Here is a 23,463-nt window from a genome sequence, read left to right on the forward strand (position 1 = left end):
CACGCCACAAAGATCAGCATTGTGAGCGTGCCTAAGCCAAATTAAACCAATTGAAATCATGCATCGCCCAATTTTGAAAATGGTCATGCAGATTCAAAGGCCTTGAAGCACTTATTAGACTATGTACTTTCTTTTTTAAGTTGGCTTCCAATATTATGCACAAATCAGGAGAAATGCAACACGACTTGAGTTGAGTTTGAAGCAAATTAAGGAAAGCAGGAAAGCACCAAAAGGTTCAACAAAAGGCAAAGGCCACACAAACACGGTGGGTGAGACCACCAATCTGTTGGCTCTCCCGCTGATCAATCACCTTGCTTCCAAACCCATCCCCCAAGCTGACACTTCCACATCCCACCCCCACTACTACAAAAACATGCCTCTGTTTGGCACCCTTGAACCCGTTTAAACCCATCATGTCACATCCCACCAAGTCTCCGACCACTTTGATTGGTCAACACCATGGAAATCACGTCCAGATGAAAGAGGTGACCTTTTGGTCTCTTTTTACGTTGTTTAGAGCGAAAAACATGCTTCAGCTTCACGTTACTCAATTTACCTGTAGTGCGGCAGTCCTTATGTCCAGCCGTGGAGCAGTGGATGATGGGACACCAACCACAAAACCAAATCTGTTAACATGCTCACATTCCCAAGAAAGAGTTGCATGGGATTTCACTGTATTTTATGGTGTGGCAAATAAAGTCTATGTTTAGATTTGGCTAGATTTTGCTGAAACATAGAAAGTTCAATCACACAGCACTAAAAGACAATAAAAATGCTAATAAAAAGACCAAAGAAGAACATAAAAGAGTGAAAGAAAAAGAAGAAGAGCGATTAACCCCTATAAGGGTCAAAGGTGAGGACTCTATAGGCCAGCGAATAGCATTGGGGGAGGGTGTGTGTATGTGGTATTGTCCAACAGCAGCAGTGAATTACTGAAGTCTGCTCTTATCTTAATCTAGTGAACGTGAAAAAAAAAAACAAAAAAAACAATAATAATTAAAAAATTACTAAAGGTTGAGATATGATTATATAGCCTGAGATAAGATTTATCAGAGGATATAGCATGAGTTTGCAATGTGCTTTTGATAATTACAATAAAATCATAATAATAATCCATAAAGCTCACTCTTTAGTAAAGAGAATAGTAAAGAGAATCATACTAGGATAATAACCCCTGCTTTGCACACACAGCATCACATGAGCCCAACAACAAAAAACCCTTGAAGGGAAAGAGCTATATGTCTTGACACAGTTAAGCACATTCAGTTCCTCCACACACCACTCAGACATGCTTAAACACAAACGCATTTACTTTGCTATCTAAATGAGGGCACATATCAAACTACCAATCAAAAGTTTGGGGACAGCAAGAACAGTTTTTTTTTTTTAAAGAAACTAGTACTAATAATTAATAAGAAAGCATTAAATCCCAGTTTCCACAAAAGAGCATAAATGTTAACAAAACTGATAATAGTGAAAAATGTTTCTTGAGGATCTTTCTTAAGGATCATGGACGGTAAAAACAAAAAACAAAAGAAAAGGTGTACTTTTAGGTAAAATTCTGTAAAAAGACTACGGGAGAAAACTGGTAATAGGTTAAAATACATGCTACATAATCTGTAAAACATCTAGTAATTGGACATTTGATGTTTTTTTTACAGTAAGATATTGATAAATGTACAGTTATAAGTTAAAAAGCAAATCAAATTATAATTTGCAGTGGAAAAAACTAAGCTGATATAGCTTTTATTGTCGGTTCTGTACATTTTTGTTTTATGTTACAACATCTGCCGTTTAAGAAATGTTTATTGCATTATTTCGGTGTCATGTGTGCTACCATAACGGTGTTTTGTGTTTGTGTGAATGACTGCACCTTCTGTATTATTCTTCATGCAGCTTCCTCTTTTACCACCTGTATTATTCTGATCATTTTCAGTGTATGTTAAAGTTACAAAACAGATTTTAATAGCAGTGAGCCTTATTGGATTTACTGGTTTAAATAGCAGTTTTCTAGTTTGTAAATTACATTTTTATACTGTAAAATGTACTGTTTGCTCTATAAATACGTTAACATCTTTAATAGTATATTTTACAGAATTGTTCTGGCAGCCACAGCTGTGTGAGACACTGAAGGCTGGAGCGACTTCTGACAGCCCAGCTCTGCTTTCAAAGGAATAACATTTTAAAATCTCTGCAAACAGGAAAGTTATTTTAAAATGTATTAATATTTCACAATATTACCGTTTTACTGTAATAAAAGTATACAACACAATATCACACATGGGCCAGTCTCAGCTGGCTTGGAGGAATCAGCAATTCTCTCTTAATCAGACATATTTCATATCTTATATTTCACAAACACACTCTGGCATAAACACTGGCATATCAAAAAACACAAACTACACTTAAGGATGCTGCCTATTGATTATCTTACACGCAAGTTTGCCATAAAACAAGAAAATGATTCATTATTAAGTATGAATTAAAATGAAAGTACAACAGAATTGACAATGGCATCTAAAACGTCTTTAAAAGCTAAAATGCTACTCCAATGCTCGAGCACAACACACACTCACAATCTAAGCATTCAAACAAACAAGCCTCCAGTGCAGTGAACGAATGTGTCACACTGCCATTAAACACACACACCGTCGGCACTACACAGGTGCAAGCCAACGTAACCTCCACCTCACGTATGAGGAGTGTCGGCCTGTCAAGATACAAGAAAAGACACAAATCTGGAAGACAAATGCATGTTGTTGAGGATAATAAAGGTGCTTCCCAAAACATCGCTTTAGTCTCAATGGATACACTGTATTAAAAAAGCTACCATACCTTAAAAGCCTTAGACACTGGGAATTATTTCCAGTCAGCTGTGTGTGTTTTTTTTTTATGAAGTAACACTAGTTGGAGAAAGGAGCTCGGGGGAAAAAATAAAATGAAGAAATCATTGACTGTAAATACAGGGAGCTACAATAGTATGAACAATAGTGGAGATCAAATCTAAAGGTTAATGTGATTTGTAGTTTACATTAGCGTACATTTAGGGCAACGTCAAAGGGCAAGAACCAAGCCATAAGTCGCATTTAATTATGGGACTTAAAACTACAAAATGTAGTGATCTAACACTAATTAACCATTCAAGTCCCACCGTGCGAGAGGTCCAAAAGGAAACCCAGTACACAGGAAGCCAAAAATCACCCCTTAGAAGTCACAGCCCTGATCGAGCAACTTCCTGTCTTGCTGTGAGCCATTGCCACCTCAGCCAATCAGAGGTGAAGTTGATTTAAAAATGGGGGAAGGGCAGATAAGCAGAAAGAGAGAGGAAGAAGAGAAACAATATGCCAGCAAGAAAAGAGCATTGCATCTTTAACCCCTCCTCCATGACTTATACATTCATTCACCTCACACACACACTTTCATTGCTTAAATTGAAGTTTTTGCACCAATATTTTTGGAGCTACACAATGAGTGTAGGTTAAGATAAACACAATGTACATTGTTAACCAATAAATCAACCTAACTTTCCTCTTAATTTATTCATTTCCACATAAGTAGCACATAGTAATTCAACTGCATTTGGGCATTAGAGGGATCTGAAATTAAATTGCATCCCAGACACTTTCTGAAACATTTAGGAAATTCCCCAAATGAAGCACGCGTAACTTATCATGCATTCACTCACGGAGATAATGGGGTCAGTTCAACCAGTTCTGCCATTTGGAGAATTTATTTTCAAAATTTCTCCAAAAAGAATTGTATTAAATGGACCAAAGACATTAAGATGTCTGCATCAAAAGAAATTTACAAAAGTGATTTTATGTCCTTAGAAAGTACATTTAATGTAAGTAAAGTGTCTACAATTAAGGTTTCAAATAAGTTTTTGGAGAATAAAATGTAAAAATTTGGTTGAAATAAAGATACATAATCATTCAATGTAACACTATATTTATGTAAAAATACAAACAATGTGCTTATTCTGACCTGTACATATTAAAATATAGAAAGGAATAAGTGAGAACATTTAAAATTTGTAAAAAACAAAAAACAAAACAATCTTACTAACAAATGGGCAAAACCTATTATGGTGGCAAATAAAAAAAAATGTAAAATTAAAACTAATTAGTATATGGGGTGAAAGTAATTAATCTTTTAATATGGCAGAAATAGAATTATGTCGTATATGCTTGACAAGATTGTTACACTGAATGACATTTTAGTGAGCGTCTTCTGTAAATCAAATGTATGATATTTATTATTTGCTCAGAAAAACAAAAACTAAATTGGAATTAAATTAAGTCGATTTTTTTTTATGGGGACAACATCAATTTAAATCAGTCTCCAGAAGTAATATTCCATAAAAACTTATTGTTTTTATGCTTAAACACTTTTTAATCTTTGAGCCTAAATATAAAAGCAAAAATCTAAAGGACAGGTGAAACCTACAATTTGGGCTAAAAAGACTGTTGGTTGAATACTAACAATAATAAAAAAGAAATTAAAAAAAATAAGCTGTGATTTACTAAACAGCCAGGGTTGTTCACATAATCACACCGCACTGAATTTGATATATTCTTAGCTACATTTTTGTTTGGTAAACAAGGTAAACATTCATGAAAGAAAATGAATAAATAGGCTAAACCACATTTTTGAATCAAACGTTTTAACCATTTTCAAAAAAAAGTTACTTAAATATGTTTTAAATAATCTTTATATATTCAAATACAAATGCAAGATTAATAAATTAGATAATATATACAAAAAAACATACTCTTTCTTTAATAAAAAATCAACTAGAAAAAAGAAAAGAAAAGCAGACTGGGATTTATAGCTCTGCAGAAATAACATAATAAAGTTAGATAAATACTCCTTTTTCATCTACTTTTTGAAAAGCCATTTATGACAAATAATTTTTAACTCAATATAATTATTCTATTAACTCGCATCTAAAAATCCAAATCTAATCAGTCTCCAGAAGTAATATTCCATACCACTGAAGTCAATCATAAAAATGCACGTATAAAGGTATACACAACCCAAACCGAAATGATACGAAGCTAAAGCACCTTTTTAACCTGACGCACTGTGACAGAGGTGACAGAGGAAGTAAACTGCTAGAGGAGCTTCGTACACAGCAAGGCCTCTGCAGCTAATGCTGAAAATGGCGGGTAAGTGTGGGAGGGGAAGGGGCGTCCACAGAGGGACGTAGTAAGCTGCTTAAGGTCTAGATGGATGTGGAGGTTCCTCAAGTCAATGAAAACATCCTGGCAAAGAAGCTAAATAGCTCAGCTTGGTGGCCGTGTAGAAAGCAATGGGTGCCGTCGGAGATACCCTCTCAGCCGGGGAGACAGACGCTGTGGTTCCAGGCACTGAATGGAGCAGCAAGGGTTAAACCATAAATCAAAGTGGTCTAGAGAGTAGCACCGATGGTGAGACAACTTCACCAGAAATAACAGACGTCCCATCCCCCCTTTTTCCTGCTTCTTCTCACCGTTTCTCATTCCCTCTTTCTTCACTCCTCCCTGTGGAGCTTTCTGCTCTGCATTACCTGATAGGCCTTCCCTCCCCCTCGCCGCTACGCTTTTTTCCCCTTGCCCTATTCCTCTGAGAGGTGAAAGGTCACTTCCCAAGCTTAGCAATCAACACATGCTGATGCAACCCATAACATAGCAGAAGAAGAGAGTGAGGGGTAATATACTGCTCACTGCCGGCCCCAGCAAGACAGTCGTATAACAATGAAAACAATAAAAATAAATCTCCCGCCTCTAAAAAGTGCCTCTTGGCATTGAGCACTTGTGTTGGCCAATAGCATGGCAGGAGAGGACACTGCCTGAATTAAACCCTCAAAACTGGGACTTGGGTGCTTACAGTTTTTGTATTTTCACTTGAATTTTTTTTTACTCTTTAAAATGATCAGAATATGAATCCTGTCAATGCAGGAACTTCAGTGAGCAACTGCTGGAAAACGTGCAATGATGCATTCAACAAAAGCATCAGTTTAAACAGATAAATTCATAAATATTATTTATAATTAGGCATACACACACACACACACACGTACACACACACACGACCCTGGACCACAAAACCAGTCATGATGATAATTTTTTTGAAACTGGGTAAGTAACATCATGCTCTGAGACAAACTGTAGCTTCTCATAGGCTGCTACAGAGCAGTGACAGTCAATTTTTTATGCTATTGGCAAGCAGAAAATCTGAGTTAATATTTCATAATCCATGAAAAAGTGACTAGTGACTGAAAGTGTCTCTCTAAAATGGATTTGACAAACAAAGATTTGAGGAGCAAGGTCAGACCTTCACAGTAACAGATCTAAACTGTTGCAAGGATGGAAGACAGATGTCCATTTAGTTTTTTTTTTAATCATTAGATATACTAAAATAAATCTTAATTATATGAATATTATTAAACCAATGAACTCCAAAAGATGGATAAAGGGAGAAAGCCAACAAAAAAAGAACCTCTTTTTTATTACAAGCTACACCACAAGGTTATGTCATTCTCCACATAAAGCAACTTCACACACAGATTTAAAAAAAGAGAGAGAGAGAGAGAAAGAGAAACGGTTTTGTTATTGCAGATTAACAGTATTATACTTTTCTAACATTTAGTCTGAAGTTTAGGCTTCTCTAATTAATTCATACAGAAGATTCACCGTTTATGGGACATGTTTTACAAAGTGTCTATAGGAGCATTTTTATTATTTTTGCCTAAACTGTTTCCACACTGAGAAGCAGAAAACTGCAATAAAAAAAAAGATGTTTTAATTAGGAAAAGTATTCCCTCATTTAAAAAAAAAAACAGGAATGCTAATTAAAATCTGCTAAAAATACATGAATTACAAGACTAACAATCTCCACATTGTCTTTCTATCAGTCATCTTGATATACCAAACTGTTTAGCAATGACTTTAAACGTATACACCCCAAGTTTAGAAACATCAGGCAAGTAAACCACTGAAAGAAAATTCCAAGCTATACCTGAAAACGTTTTTAGACTTCAGAACTGAACAGTTTTTTGACTTGCATGGGCCCAACAGCAGAGGGGAACCACTCTGCCTTTGACTGCACATTTTTAAGCTCGTCAAAGTGTGCAGGGAGCGACATGCTCAACTGAGGAATGCAAATGGCCTCTGAAACAGCAGCCGGTGGGGGTGAAGCCAAGAGAACCTGAGGTCCTTTCCTGCGCATTATCATGTGAAACACCCCTCCCTCTCATCCGTCATCTTCTCTTTCTCCCTTGGCCATTTGATTGAGACCGAGAGCCATGGGGAACGGAGAGAGAGAGATCTCATCTTATCGACAAAGAGTTTTGTCTGCAAGTAGTTCTCAACCTTGCATCTCAACCTTTGACCCCAATGTGGATGGGGAACGCTTTGGTCAGGACTTTAAAAAGAGGCAGGGCAGGAGACCGGGGTTACCGGCAAACAATTGAACTTTTCAAAGAGGCCGCATATTATGCTGAGGTATGGCGGGTCTGTTGAAATGGGGGAAGGGATTGCAGGACTTAAAACGTTAAATATTAAATGTCTTTAATAAATTTGTTGTGCACCATTCAAAATACACCCAAAAAATAATAATAAAACCACTAAGCATGTTGAAAGAGGCTTACTGAAAAAGGGGCGTTGTCTAAATCATAATTCATCATCAATAACAGAAGGTATGGTCTAAATATTTTGTTAGCTGCACACACTGACAAAATTGTAGCAACTAATCTCTTCTCCGCGTGTAGACTACGATATTCACGCAAACATGTGCGTCGTCTACCTACAGGCCACACAGAGAACAGGGCTCGAGCACAAGAGCGTTTGCGTCTTTCTAAAAATCCCTTTATGTTTAGGCATTTTCCTCTCGGGTGGGGTTGGTTTGGTGGGTGGTATGTGAGAAACAACTGTAGAGAGTAACAACTCCGGGATCCATTTAGTTTACAAAGGCGAACTGCCCTTAGTTTGGGTCAAAGTTCACGCTTCGCTTTGCTGTGCCCTACTCCGCGTGGAGAAGATGAGAGCGCTCGTGCGCCTCCATTTTGTGACTCAGGAGCAGAGCACGGACAGACAGCATGACTGACTACAAACTGACTGAAGAAACGTAAAGTAAGCTCAAAATGAGCAAATACCTTTGCATTATGATTAAGTCACCGCAAGTTGCTTTACGAAGAACAATCACACGATTAAAGAATAAATTAGGAGGACTGACGCTTAACTAACCGAGGCATAATATGACCCAAGCATCATAAATAATTTGTCCCGAGGGCTTTTGTACGCCAATCAAGTTTGTAAGCTCCTCAACGATATAAATTAAGAGTGTAGGATATTAAATAATGTTTTTAACTTGCCAATTAAGTGTTCAAGAAGAGATGAAATGAAGGTTGCACTTCAAAACATACTTGTTCAGCTGCAAAAGTCACCAAATCACCTTTGAGCTGCTTTTGGAAGAAAAAACATACACACACACACACACACACACATACACACACATGCTCATGATTTAATCAGATCAATCAGATTTTTTTTTTAAGTTTCTGTCTCACGCAGTTTCATTTATACTGACACTCGGCAGTGGAGGAAAAATAAACTTACAGCGGTTTAGTCTAATTGCTCATATTTATTAGTGTAATTGCTCATATTTAGTTTACATTTTAAAAGTAGTAAAAATCTCATATAAACTTTGTTTTTTTTATTAAGTTTTCAATTATAATGCTGACAAATAAGACTGACAAAAGACAGTTAAACAGCTTTATTTCAGTTGATCTCCAGCTACGCATTTTGCATGAGAAGCGCGATAAAAAAAGAAAAGATCATACCCAATTTAACAATTAGCTTCGTCAGAGGATTTAAATAATAAAATAAAAATATATGCATATAAAAAAGAAAAGAAAATAAGCTGACACAAAACAATAACAAAAATAACCTTATCTGTAAAAGTTTCCAAATTAGCTATTTAAATATAGCTACAGTCATTGAATCATGAAGCACGCGATAAATATGGGCACTAAAATGCACATTGTCTTCCCACCAATTATTTAGGCTGCGTCTTTTGTTGTGTGGTTATGGTGTATTCTACTTTCTCATATACCCAACGCGCACCCGTAGGCCTACGTGAGGATGTTTATGAGAAGCAGACTCGTGAAATTTGGTTATCTCATATCACAACAAACACATCCGGAAATTCTTGTTCGGAGTGAGTAACATAGACCTGGATACATTTCGAGCATGTGGACCAGCGTACGTTCAGCCATCTTCCGCTGACAACGCCCAATTAACACGAGTCCCGGTCACGTGAGCAGGCGCAGAATGTGCTAGAAAACCATAGGTAACATACAGGAGCAGAACAAGCCTCCATGTCAGCACAGAACGCAATGTGGCGTGTTGTAAGGCTGCTATTGCAAAATGCATAAAACTGAGAACGTGCGTGTGAGAATTGCGTTAGTACATATGACCTTACAGCAAAATAAAAAAATAATAATTACTAGGCTAGCTGTAGGCTAAGGGTGACATTTTATTTGATGGGTTCAAACTCTAATATCACCATCCCCTTTTAAAATGCATTATAATGTATTGCTGTTGCACTATCATTGCACTGTATAGTGTCTGCTGTAATGTAGGAATCAACGTGCATAATAATTACATTACAGCTACGAGTTCATCCAGCAATAAAGTACTGTATTGCGCATTAAACTCCATTTACAAGCGCCTTCATTTGAGCCTCATCGAACTAATGTGAGGATGTGAATATTTGCCTGTAGACGACTGACTGCCTGCAGTGCAGTGCAGCAGGCGCAAGCGCGCGCGCTTCTCTCGAGCACACTCCCCTTTACGCACGCCGCGCTGTGGCTTCAGCTTCTCACAGCAGTGAGGGGGAGACCTGCCTTCATTCATAAAGTCACCGAGAGTACTACAGCGCCGTGAAAGAGGCGGTGCGCGCCGTCACTGTCCCGCCCACCGCCGAGGAGCGGAGGGGGTTGGTGGAGAAGAGGAGGTCTGCACGCTGACGAGGAAACAGTGGGTGTGGAGCGGAACAGAAACCGTCTCGTACAGAACCGAGCATCCAGGCTATATGTGGCACAATACAGTGCACCTGACTCAGCACGGGTTAATAACGATTCGGTCACGATTCGCAGCGCTTCCAGTGCGGTCCTCTTCAAGAGCACGGCTTGTAGCCCACGGATTTCCCGCGTTCTGCCGTAAAGATCAGCAAATGAATAGTTTCCATCATGTTCTGGTAGTAAAGCGCGCAATAAAAGCCCGGGAATAATTTCAAATAAATTATTTCGTTCCATTCGGAACTGATCATGAATATTATTAGCTCATCTATAGCTGTAAATAATTGATACTTTCATACTCAAAGCAGCTCATCTAGTTAGAGTTGCAATTATTATCATAAGATCATAAGCCAGATTTTAAGCACAGTGACTCGTTGGAGAAGCCAAGTCTACAGGTCTTAAACTCTGCAAATGTGAATGAACATGCCAGGGAAAAGTCTGATATTATCTTGTGCATACATTTGATATATATTTCGCAAGGCTAGCTCTTTTCGACCTGTTTAAAGCATAGTTTACATAGTTTTTCTCAAATAAATAATCATCTGTTTCGTAAAGGATAGTTTAAGTCAAATGAGCGCCAATGTGTGTTGTCACATTTCAAGTAGTTTGCCTTTTGAGAAAATAAAAACATTTTCCACTTTCCATCTTAACAAAACTGAAGAAACCAATAACTATCAATTACTATGTACGGAGATGGCTACTGTTTGCAAATTTAAAGTAGTTAACTTGCTTCAAATTCTCAGGCTTTTTGAACAATAAAAAAATAAAATAAAAAAACTATATTCTCACATTAAGACAAACAGGGTGTTTCTTTTAAGGCAGTTATATGACTATTAAAATCAATAATTGTTATTTGTTCCATGAATTTTTTCCCCCAAACTTTGAATAATCAAAAAATGTACAAAACCTATAACAACCTATATTTTCATTCACAAAACATTTATTGCTCATATATAATTGCATTAGAAACTAATCTTTAAATGCTGCAAGTATACTCAAGACTTCAGGTTTTGCTTTTCCTTTAATCACATTTCACAATTTGTTAAACTAAAACAAACAAGTAAACATTCAATTTAAGCAAAATAAAATTTAGTCAAACAAATAAATACATTTCAGTCAAAAAATGAAGGACTCTGAAATGTTGTCCAGTTCTTTTTAATGCAGTTTAAAACAAAAGTCTCTGATTACTTCACTTCTCAGTTTTTTTATTCAGACAGTAGTTATACATGTTTAAAACAAAGTTTGAAAACAAATAATACTATTTTAAATGGAACAAAATAAGGTTTGAAAACAATATTCCTTCACTTAAAAGGTAACATTTTTTAATTCAATTACTTTGTAAATACATAATTAATTGGTTCCTTTAACCTTTAACCAATAAACCCTTTGGCTAAACCTTTCTTTCAAAGCCAGTTTCTTCTTTTGTTACAAAAGGACCTTCTTTTTTGCGAAGTGTGACGTCAAACTCTAATGTTATTTTTTTCAAGTTTTAACTCTGAAAGTAGACAACACTCTCCTCTTACCGGTCTCCATGATCTCTCCTCTGTTTCATGTCCTCAAGAATAATGCCTATTAGAAATTACACTTTGTCTCAGAATCTGTTTTCTTTGTTTTGTGGTTTCTTTGGAGGGAAAATAGTCTTAAGTCTATCCAAAAGGGTTCAAAACTAAGTTAAAAATGCTCAGTAGTTCGCAGAACAACCTTGTGGGAATAAAGCTAAACAAAGTAAAAAATTCAAAATGTGATTAATTTATTTTCATAAACACTTAATACTACGGAATTAAAACTAGATAAAAAATCTAATAAAAATCTAGAAACTTCAACTGCATGTTTTTTAAACATTACTCTCCTGGCTGTATAGAAATAGCATATCATCAAATCATCCAGAAACAAGACAAATGGAACAATATTTTTTAATTTGTTTTATTTTTTGTAGGAGACTTTAATGGTTTTTTTATTTTATTTTAATCAGGTCAGCTTGATTTCACAACACCCTTTGTACTATATTATATCGATATCTGTATGCACAGAAATGACCAGGATCATAAAGTTTACTGAAATGTTGCTCTGAATACCATCAAATCTAACTGCATGCAATCTGAAAATATCATGGATAGTAATATATTTCTATATGTGTATGTAATGTCTACACTGGTGGTGGCTGTACTCCGCCTGAGAAAGCCTTCGCTCTACACTCCAAGAGGAAGGTATGACTCCATCTATGTCTGATGGGGACGTTACCAGCCCCTCCCCCCTTTCTATGCTTTTAAAATGCATGTGTGTGTGTGTAAAGGGGGATAGCATGACCATACCAGCACATGCCTGTTACGAGGCCATGTGATCTAGAGGCTCCATTTTAAGTCATTTGGACTCGGTAAGGAGGGAATTGCAATGTGGAGGAATAGAGGGAGGGGGAGGAAGAGAGAGAAAATAGCAGAAAAAGAGAAGAACAGTGTTTACTGATCTCTATGGCCTCACAAAGCCGAAAGGGGTACAAGCCATGTACGTTCTCTGTCACTTTCATGCTTCTCTATGGCAAATTTTCAGCTAAATTAAACAACTGCAAACTTCTGTTTTTGTGCAAGTTGTTATACTGCTAAAAGAACATAAAATATATGTGGACCTCACTAATATGAAGGATCAGACTGAATCAAAATCAAAATGACTAAACTAATTCTATCATATTGCAAACAAACATTTGAGTTGAGTTGTAACCAAACTACTGATTAGCCTTTTCTTCCCTACATTCAAGTTTGATTTATCAGAAAGTAAAAAATAAAAGAAATTCTGTCCATCGGCTGTTGACTAGATTTTGAAATGTGAGCGATGAACTCATCTGCAGGGTGTAAGTGGACTAAATGTCTGGACACAGCACCAGAGAAGTAGGCTAAGTATGAAGTTTCACTGGAAAACCCAGTTATGATAATTAAAAAAAAAAAAAATATGTAGGTAAAACTTTTTTTTTTTTAAATGAAATATATGCATGGATAAATCATGAGGTTAATAACATGCACTTACAAAATAGATAGTGAATTTGCATTTAATTCTGACTTCAAGAGTAGAGTTTTACACTTACAGCTAGCAATGGCAGGTCAGCATCCAATTAATAATTTGCTGGCACACAGCTCTCTAAAACATACATTACATACATACATACATTATAAAAATGCATACATTATTTATACATACGAAGACAGAGGGGAGATGGTCACTAAAGAGAAAATTAGCTACATCTTCCCTGTTCTAATACATGGTGAAACGTTCTTATGATTAATACAGTAGTAATATGATTCTGTAGGACTTGATTCGAATCTTCATTTTTAAATTTTCCAGGATTTTTCTCCTTTTGAATTACTACTAAAAAAAAAAAAATAGAAAAACAGAAAGAGCTTTCAAAGATTTCTCCGGTTATGTTTTTCAATGTATGAAAACAAATGGAACCAAATTGGATATTAATTTAGTTTCTAAGTATTTGTAGGTGCAAGGAACAATTATATGCTCAATCAATTCACAAAAAGAGTAGAGCTATTAATAGGAGCTTGTATGTTAGAAAAGTTTTTTTTTTTTTTTGGTGTTGGAAGATGACAACATGCAGGCATCAATCATTATGAGTTACAGAAAAATGCCACAAGCCTAATTTTCACCTTAGTGCAATGATAAAAATTATTTTGTGGTGAAGTAAATAATACAGAAAAACAAATGAAATTTCTACATTACATAATTTAGTTCAGACAAGAATAAAAAGAAAAGAAAAAGAGTAAATTCAATATACTCAATTTAAGCTTGTAGAATTTAAAGTTTGAACTTATAAGTATATTTTACTTGGAATTATTTGTTATTTTTACAAAGATTGTTTAAGTAAATATCAAAGTCATGATCCCGCTGTTCCCATCATGCACTTGGGCATGAATAATTAATAAGGATATTTTTTTTCTGTTTTCGAGATGTATTTACACTGTTTAATGGTTGCTTTTGGGACATCTAGAGTTAATTTTCTACTCAAAATGACCCATTCATACTCGAACACTATTAACTGATTTGTTTCTGTCTGAACTCTGTGTTCATTCAGTTAATAACTACAACATTGTGTCAACATATTACCTTAAAAAGAATAAGGAGCTGTGATAGTAAGTGAACCGCATGCTTTATTGGCATTTTTTTCAGTGCTATGTTGTTTGAGTAAAGTTTACGAACCATGACAGAGTTCTTGAGTACTGCAGTGTAAACATAATTAAGTAGAAATTACTCATCAAACTCTAACTGGCCATGTTAAATTGACTTATTATCTTTGCAAATTTTATATAACTTAGTTAAGTAGATTTTACTTAATTTCATTCTTAAATTTTTCTTACAAATATGTCTGCAAAAACTTGTAAAACAAAAATGAAGTTGATTTTACTTCTTGCAGTACATGGTCAGTTTTAACCCAATTCCACAGAAATTCTACAGTAAGTATTTAGGAAAGCATCCGTTTAAATATGCAATGAGAACTTGAATGAATATTAATCATTTTAAGTCCCTTGTGTCAACATTCTGTCAACATCACATGTACTATGACCCAGGCACTCAATACATGTTCATTGGTCCATTTGGAGGGAAAAAAAAGCAGAAAGAAAAATGTAAAGAATTTTCGGTTCAAGGGGCACCCCGTTCACCAGTGTTTATGATGGCGACGCCTTCAGAACGGTCTGTTCACCAGAGAAATAAAGAGTCATTGGGGGGGATGGGGCAAACAGGGGGCCCATACTTCAGAGGGGTAAACCACCATGAACTTTTTTTCCCCTTGGGAAACACCCCTAGTCTCACATCCTTCCCACACACAAACAGTAAAAAAACAGAAACACAGACCTACACGCATATCTAGACTGTCACACTGCACTCTCTAGAAATACCCACAATGCTATCTGAACATTCAAAAGAAAACAACAAGGTTAGGTGAAAAATTTACGATTGAGTAATTCTCGTCCAGGACGTCAAGCAGCACATTTTTTGGAGAAAAAGTCAACAGTTTGAACACAACGTGAACTTATTTTATTTGCGATTAGAGAAGTCAAATTTATGCAGTGCTTACAATTTACATTAATATGCAAATGTTCTAGATCAGTGCCAAAATTTAAGAATTTTACATTATAGATATGCTGCAAAAAATGAAGAAATCTGAATCAGGTGTGACCCTGAAACCCGTCCCATGCTGCAAAATGGCGCAAACCAATGATTTGAACTTCAAGCCAAGTCCCATCCACCTGTTCACGCTGCCTCTGCGGTTAATATATTCATCTTTGATAGAGGATTTCTGATGCCTCATGTCACACATGTGATCAATGTACAAGGAGAGAAAGAAAGAATGTTCTTATTCTCCATTAAGATTTCCTTGACCATAGAGTGATCAACACTATTGATTTAACTCTTAACGAACATCAAAAATGTTTATTAGGAGACATATCTCTAATAAACATATAAACACTCACTTTTATCATGTATTGTAGCCCATTTACACATTTGTGTGTGTGTGTGTGTGTGTGTGTGTGTGTAAAAGCCATTGAGGATGTGAACGTGCTTGTGGTACTGAATGCTTGTCCAAAGCTGAGGTAAAGGGACTTCGATCCTTTTCAAAAAAAAAAAAGCACAGATGGTTCAAAATAGGCAAAGGGGGAGAGAAGAGGACACATTGGTAAAGGGTTAAAATGGGAGGGGTGCTCTTAAAGGCACAACACACACTTAACTTTCAGCATGTCTGCGTGCTATGAGCATTTTTCCCTTTGTCCCTCATCCTCCTATTTTCCTTGTCCAAAACAACGGTCATTTTGAGAGAATCGCTCTCCGTAACAGCAGAAAAAGGGAAGCCCACAAGAAAGTGCTGCCATGCATTCCCTCCTCAATCCCCACCTCCTCTCCTCCCTCTTCCTGCTCAGGCAAACCCTGAGAGTAGAATGTCATATGACCAAACGGACAAGACTGCCTGCCTGCACGTTCTGCAGTCCTGCAAATTTGGGAATCAATCAGCAGTGCATGTCTCGCACCGGAAGGAAAGACAGCCTATGCAATACACAGGGACAAAGACAGACAGAGCTAAAGTGCAAGCCAGGAAAAGAAAAGGGAACAAATGGCACTCAAGCAAGCATGCTGCTAAGGGAGACAGAGAGAGATGAGAACGAGGTTGCCTCACGTGCAGCACCGTCAACGGCTTCTGAGAAACTGCACACAGGTGTTCCTGGCCCCTGATTGGTCGCACCTCCTTCTTCGTAAAAACCCCTCCCCCTGACTTCTGTAGTACTACATTCACAAGCGGAGATGGAGAAAAAAGGACAGGGAGAAAAGGAGGGAGGTAGCGAGAGAGAGAGGACAGAGCAGGCAAGTGTGGCTTCGGACTGCCTGAGCATGCAATGGCAACACACTCATTTATTTACCCGGCGAAACGCCTCGATTCAATTCAAAGCTGAAGATTTCCTTTTCTCTCGGAATCCACTATGCAAAGGTCTGGTGAGATGTAGCTAAGTTTAAATGCACAAATTTTCACTTAGGAGTTACTTAGCTGTTATTTCAGCCCTGCAGGTTTTTCCTTCAGTCAAAGCAACCAAAGCATTTGTTAGATATGGGATGTATTGTTTAGTATTTAAAACATAACAACAGGCTATTTACAGCACTCTCTAATTGCAAGACAGCAGACAATTAATTTTTTGTTGTTCTTTAAAAATATATTTTTGATTAATTATTTGAATCACTAATGGTTCTGACAGCCAACATGGGCCATGGTAAATGACAAACTCCAGCTTTTAGCAAAATTGTGCACTCGAAAGAAAAATTAATAGTGAACGGTCACAATAAAGAATATCCTGAGACAAAAACAGATCAACAGGGAGAAACTACTAACAATACACACACACACCCCTCAACAGGTCGTCCCCTTCACTTTTTATCAATAAACCTGAAGTACATTTTCACTTCAGTAACAATGTTTCCCTACTACTCACAAATACACACGTGCAGTCAGATGAGCGGCTATATTAAACTGCTATTGTGGAAATAATAATTCACTTTTTTCACATTCCAGTTCACGTTTCCCAAAATATTATTACTATTGCAATTTGTATTAGTATATTTAAAAACACATATTTCTATTGCATTTCTATACCCACGACTTGCACCACACTGGCGTCTTGCACTACGTCTCTAATGCATTATTAAAGCATTAGTTCACCCGAGAACAAAAATGTGTCCATCTTCTAGTAAATTTACATTTTTGGGTGAAAAGCAGAAGTTCAAAGAATTAGCATCTGACACAATTTGTCAATATTCATTTTATTTAGAAAGAGAGCAATAAAATGTTGCAGCAAAAACATGTTGCTTTCTGGAGCTTGATAGGTGCTTACAAGGGGAAGGGAGCACGCAGAGTAGCATGTGGAAGAAGGGGGAAGGGCTATTGTTACACTTTTAACACCCAATATTGTCATAAAGGTGTGGCTCTTCCCCTTGTTTCTAAATTTCTCCCGCCGAAGGACTTCAAAAGTGGCCCATCATGCCATTGCAAATGGCCCCGTCACACCAATGCAACATTACATAAAGCAGGGAGAAACTCTAGGTGTGAGACATGGAGCCGCCCACACAGCTCTATGCACAAAACACTATGGCTTACTCACTACACCCTCTATGGTCTTCACTCTTTTCTTTGCACACATTTAACATCAGTTTTACCAACAACTACTTTAAATGCATATTACTTTAAACAACTGAATAAAAATGCTCTTGATATCAGCTTTCGGTGGTTTTTTTTTTTGACCAGTTTTAATTATTTTTCCTTTTAACAATAAGACACATTCCTAGTTTTACTTATGAGCATTACATAAGACAGACCAAATGTTACCAATCATAAGGGGTTTGCACTCTGATCCTCCACCCCACCCTACCATAAATCTTTCTACTCATCCTTCATTCACACTTCTCCAAAGCAACACATGGAACCTGAAGCAATTGAAGTGTGTTCATGCACCAATTAATCAGAAATATATCTATTTGAATTGGACAGTACTCACCAGAACATACACATACAACACAAAGGGTCAAATCAACCTATATGCTGACCTGGGAGTGATCCCTGCTCTTTAAAGACCTGCACCACAAGGACTTTTATCAAAATGGCGACGAGTAACAGGTCCACCCTAATTAACATTTCTGATGCATTTTCCACAACTCTTGATTGTGTTTTGAGTGTGTGCGCGTGCGTTAGTTCTCGTTCCTTGGAATTTTCACCTCAAAAGAACCACACAACGTCTCACCAGAGCAGACTATACGAATTCTAAAATTATCATACGCACACAGGGAGAAAAAAGGTTCTTTAAGTAACCTATAAACGTAAATGGCAAAATATGTGAGTTTAAGAGCAAAACGCATTTTTAGCAAAAATACCTCACCTACCAATTATATTTAGGATTAGTTCACGGATTAGTAAAGTGTTTACGTGGCGCTATCAAGTGAATTTGTAAATATGCATTTGCTCTCATTCATGTTAATGCCCCAGTGCTTTCAAATGGAGCCTTCGACAGAGGGCTACATTGTACGCCATTTTCTCATTTGCTAACGTTGGTCACTCTTCACACTGATGGCGACCCAGTGACACACTATCAGTGCACAGTTGGCCTCCCAACACTGATCACAACGTATGCCATTAACAGCTATTAAAAACGTATATATGTTACAAATTAATTCATGATAATTTTATTTTTTTTAAAAGTCCGCTTTGTCAGTGTAAATCTGGAAACACGTTAAGCCTCTGCATATATATATATATATATAAACGAGCTACATCATATGTATAGTGTAATATTAAATATGCAAAGCATACCTTCACACAACACGTATTTCACCAGTAAACAGATTTATGTCTAAAGCGCGTAAATCAGGTAGAAAGCGGCCATCAAAACAATTATTGCAACATATATGAACAGCAGAATTTAAAATATTCAATTATTATATGCAAATTATTTATCTGTATTATTTAGCACACACTGTCGTTTTACTATATAGATTCTCGACAGCATGCAACATTTAAAAAAAAATATACCATCGAGTTGTAGCCCAGGTTAACAGGTGTGGCTCGGATGGTTGTGAAAAAAAAATGCGTTTAGGGTGTAAAGAGGTAAGAAGGAGGGTTGAGTTGGGTGGGGACGAAGGGGGAGACCTTTTTGTTCCACACAAACAGTATTCTGCGCGCCATGCAAACTCCCCAGAACACAAATAAATTTCTGAGGATAATTCTAATTTTAAACAGCAGAGTTAGACTCTCATATCCACATTTACTCATAACTATCGGCAGAAATACGGATAAATGATATTTCAGAAGACACGTCTTTCGAACTGTACAGTTTGTGGAACATAGCCATGTATATAGGATACGCTTTGTTTCTCCAGCGTTGACCTGAAGCGGCGTTCCCTACAAAGTCTACCCTTTAAATATCCGTAACAAAAGTACAAACAACGATAGCGTTCCATAGCAGGTTTTAAACCCACAGCGGGCTGGAAAACTAAACCGGTGTTGCATGAATTGTTTAAACGAATCAAGCACCGAGGCCTAGGCCTTACAGTAGGCCAAGGCCTATTCAACAGGGAACAAGTGATTAAAATTGATATTCGGAGACCAGCATAACGTTTGACACAAATCCACGCATATGCACAACGTGGAAACGACTCTCATATAGCGCTGTAGTAACTATGAATGTAGCAGCACGTGGTGTAATGCTACGAGCATATGCCACTTTGAACACCCAAGCAGTATAACATCCGTCACGTGAAGAGAAACAAAGAATATTCGTATACAGAGAACTAGACTTAAAAAGTAACAACTACTTAACTGTTACAACCAAACAGATCGGCAATTTAAGCACACAGCGAGATCCTGCTTACACAGTACACATATTTGTATCACCGCCACGACATAATTATATCTACATTGAGCTTTTATGTAATACAGCAAGCAAACACTGTCGAACTTTTAAATAGAAAGCAAATACCTCTGCTTCTTAGGGACAGAATGTTCGACCTCAATTCGTTTGCCGTGAAGTTCCACTTTACCTGGGAAAAGGAAATAAATTATTATATTTTTTTCCTTTTTTTTTACCCCACTCAAAATGAGACCACAGCTTGCTTAAATGGCCCTAAAACATAACAAATGTGTGCCTCAAATATTTCTCTGTGTGAAAAGAAACGGTGTTTTTACTGTATAACTTGAGTTGCGAAAGGCCTAAACGAGCATTTGAGGTGTTGTGTTGGCAAGGGTGGGTGTTACTGAAAAGTAGCCCAATTAAACTAAATATATATAATAAATTACAAGATTCTTAGGACGCTTTCTAGGTTCACTGCTCAGGGCTACACTAGCTATTTGCGTCCACTGTATGACAGAATCCATAATTGTAGGCTATTATTTGTTATTCGTGTGTAGTTGAGACCTAGGCATATAGCGATAAAAGTAACAGCTGAAGATTAATTAATCTTGACCGTGACTTCATGTGGTGGATAGTTTTAACTGGATCCTCATCGGCATGGCGACCTTCGTGCTATATAGAACACACGTCACATACTACATATGTGGAGAATCGAGGGGAGACATATTTTGTGGTCAGTGGGACAGATGCAATGATATATTGTGGTCAGTGGGACAGATGCAATGAAACTGCATGGTTAAAGTCAGCATATGAGAATGCTACATGGTCGGATGCGTTAAAGACAAGAATGTATTCCCTTAGCATTGTGCCTATTAACTCAAGGGGCTTCAAGAAACATGTTTCATTTTAGCTCCACTGGCCTATTAGCCAAAAGGGGGAGGGGTGAGACCTGATTCTATAGCTGAGCCGGGGTAGGTTGGACTAAACCTAAGGACTGAGCTTTGGAGAAACACGTCCTACAGTTTACAATCAGAACGACGCTAAATGCATAGTTATTTGCTAAAGTAGAATACACTACACGCCTTAAACCTGTCAGAGCTAAGAAAGTATAAATGCTTTTAGCGCTCACTCTGCTTTTAAAAGTTCACTATCTCAGGCACCTTTTTGCACCATAGAGCCTTGCATTGCCCTGACTTCAATGGCAAAAAGCAGAAACATTGATTCATTTTCACAATACACACGAGATCCCCAGTAAAACAGTAGATATTTTTTTATTATAAACAAGCAAAACACTTATGGGATGATAACCAGAGTAAGTTACGGTGGAGAAGCAAACCGACAACGAAAGGCCCATTAAAATCAATTTACTCACCAGAAAATGTCTCAATCGCTTTCATTGCCCATTGGTCATCTGGGCAATCAACAAACGCATAGCCAGTTTTCATGAGAAACTGTCCAGAGTATGGGATCTTGTGATCTTCAAAGGTTTTAACCAAGTCCTCCGCGGTCACGTTTTCATTGAGATTTCCAATATATAGCTTGTTCATCGTGGAAAACTGTAACGCTCCCCCCAAAAACAGAAATGAAAATAAAACTTTTCGGCAAAACGCTGTTAATTTTGAGAAAAAAGGACGCCGACACCCGCAGATTACAAAATGATGTAGATGTCAGCCGGTGGGAATTAAAAACTGGGGGTAAAAAAAAATCAAACTGCAAAATAAAAAGGGGAAAGTTCGACTAACAATAACGTTGTAGTCTGATTAAGTCCTGCAGGCGAGTTGTAAATATTCTTCACTGTAGCAACCTTTGCGAATTCCCAGCGCGGTGTAGAAATGATATCAGTTTGAATTAAGCTGATGTTTGTTACGATGGAATAGTGTCGAGCATAAAGCCGGATCGGGAGAAATTCTTTCCTCTCGCTGCCCCTCAACCTTAAGCTGTAGGCTACCCTGCACTGTCACACAGATCCTACCGCTTGGCGATGGCACCGCCTCTAAAACCGAGTCGAATTTACTAAATTTTTTTGTTTGCAAAGAAGAAACCACGTGGTCTCGGAGTAGCTGGGGAAGGGGCCGGTCCTCCCCGCCCTCTCGTGCGCGCGCGCGCGCGCTCTCTCTCTCTCTCTCTCTCAAGCTGTGCTTGCTTGGAAAGACAGGAACATTTTCTGTACATTGCACCGTATATAGTCTGCCATGCACACATACAGATTCATACTAGCCCACACATGCTCCAGTTTTACTTATTGCGCTCAACGTCACGTTTCCTGTTTTCTTTTAACCTTGTGTGTCTGCATTTGCAAGATTTTCTCGGGATTCCAACGAGAGAGAGTTTACAGGACAAAAGGCCATTTATTATCATTTTCGATTTCAAGAGATTCTACGTGTGAATGCAACCCCTCTGATGTTGCCCGGCTGCTTTTCCTCATCCTTGCCCTTTTCGTACTCCGTTGCTAAAGTTGATCACGAAACACGTATTTTGAACCGATATAGCCTTATGACATTGTTAGCTGTAGGTCACGACCAGGGCGGTGAAGTAAAATATTTAATTAGAGTAGTTTTACAACCTAAGTTTATGGCAAACATTTTTGAGGTGGAGTAAATACTAACTAAGCAGTGACACACATATTCAATGCGTGGTTTTATTGAGACACTGTATCCTTTTTAATTCGGCTCTTGGGTACTCGGCTGTGCGGGGAACGCAGAATCCAGTTTAACTTTAACAGGTCAGCTCCAGCAGCGAGACAGACTTCCACATATCTCCAAAGTTCTCGTGCACACCTCCATGTCGCGCGAATCCGAGGCACGAGAAGATCCAACAACTGATTCAAAATGTTGATAAAGCAGGGCCTAGCGACGGGGATCCCGCCCTTCAACAGGAAGTGAGCAACTGTTGCATCGCGTATTGTGTGTGCACGCTGTGTATTATATGTTGCATTCCGAGGATTTTTTCACCAGTATTCTCAGGTCTGAAAAAATTCGACCTCAAATCCCCATTCAAATGAGTTAAAGGCAAATCGGATGGGAATTTCAAGGGGTTACTTTTGTTACGTGGCTCTCAAATTGTACACGTGGCGGCAGTACACCGGATCTCTGTGAGAAAATGGCTTCCCGACCATTAGGCTACAGCAAGAGTGAGAAGTGATTCACGTCTCGCAAGAATTTCATACCGATGGTCCGCTATGATGCGTAGTTAAGTGCTATTTCGACCAACGTGCTTAATGAAACAAGCGCAGATCCCGCTCCATTGACTCATTTAGCTTCCCTAGTGTTGATTAAATCACACCTGACGGGCTCCTTCAGTAACGAAGCATAAGCTCGCAAAGATGTTTTCTTTCAAGAATTATTATGATGAGTTGACTAACCCGTCTGTAATGGTCAGTCACCTTATCTTTTTATTGTCTGGATAAAAACAGGCTATCCCCTGATGCACATACGGATCTTGAGGGTCTCTCGCCAAGGTTTACTACAATGTAAACAAAGGCTGCTTTGAGGATGACACTCCTTATTTTTATGTTCATTCACCACAATG

At 37.7% G+C, this 23,463-nt stretch overlaps 1 protein-coding gene across 2 annotated transcripts in view; it reads right to left on the reverse strand.

Moving 5' to 3' along the window:
• The window catches only part of igf2bp1 (insulin-like growth factor 2 mRNA binding protein 1), a 33,244-nt gene extending 11,283 nt beyond the window's left edge, over nucleotides 1-21,961 (reverse strand). Inside the window, exons 1-2 of one of the 2 annotated variants that reach the window (XM_059551789.1) lie at nucleotides 21,308-21,961; nucleotides 20,065-20,125 (exon numbers count right to left, since the gene is read on the reverse strand). In XM_059551789.1, the coding sequence (XP_059407772.1) occupies nucleotides 20,065-20,125; nucleotides 21,308-21,482 (236 nt within the window). In that variant the 5' untranslated portion in view covers nucleotides 21,483-21,961. The remainder of the gene's footprint in view (nucleotides 1-20,064; nucleotides 20,126-21,307) is intronic. The other variant, XM_059551779.1, reaches the window with a different exon arrangement.
• Between the last annotated feature and the right edge of the window lie 1,502 nt (nucleotides 21,962-23,463).

Source organism: Carassius carassius, chromosome 1 (assembly GCF_963082965.1).
Source record: "Carassius carassius chromosome 1, fCarCar2.1, whole genome shotgun sequence".
Taxonomy (NCBI): domain Eukaryota; kingdom Metazoa; phylum Chordata; class Actinopteri; order Cypriniformes; family Cyprinidae; genus Carassius; species Carassius carassius.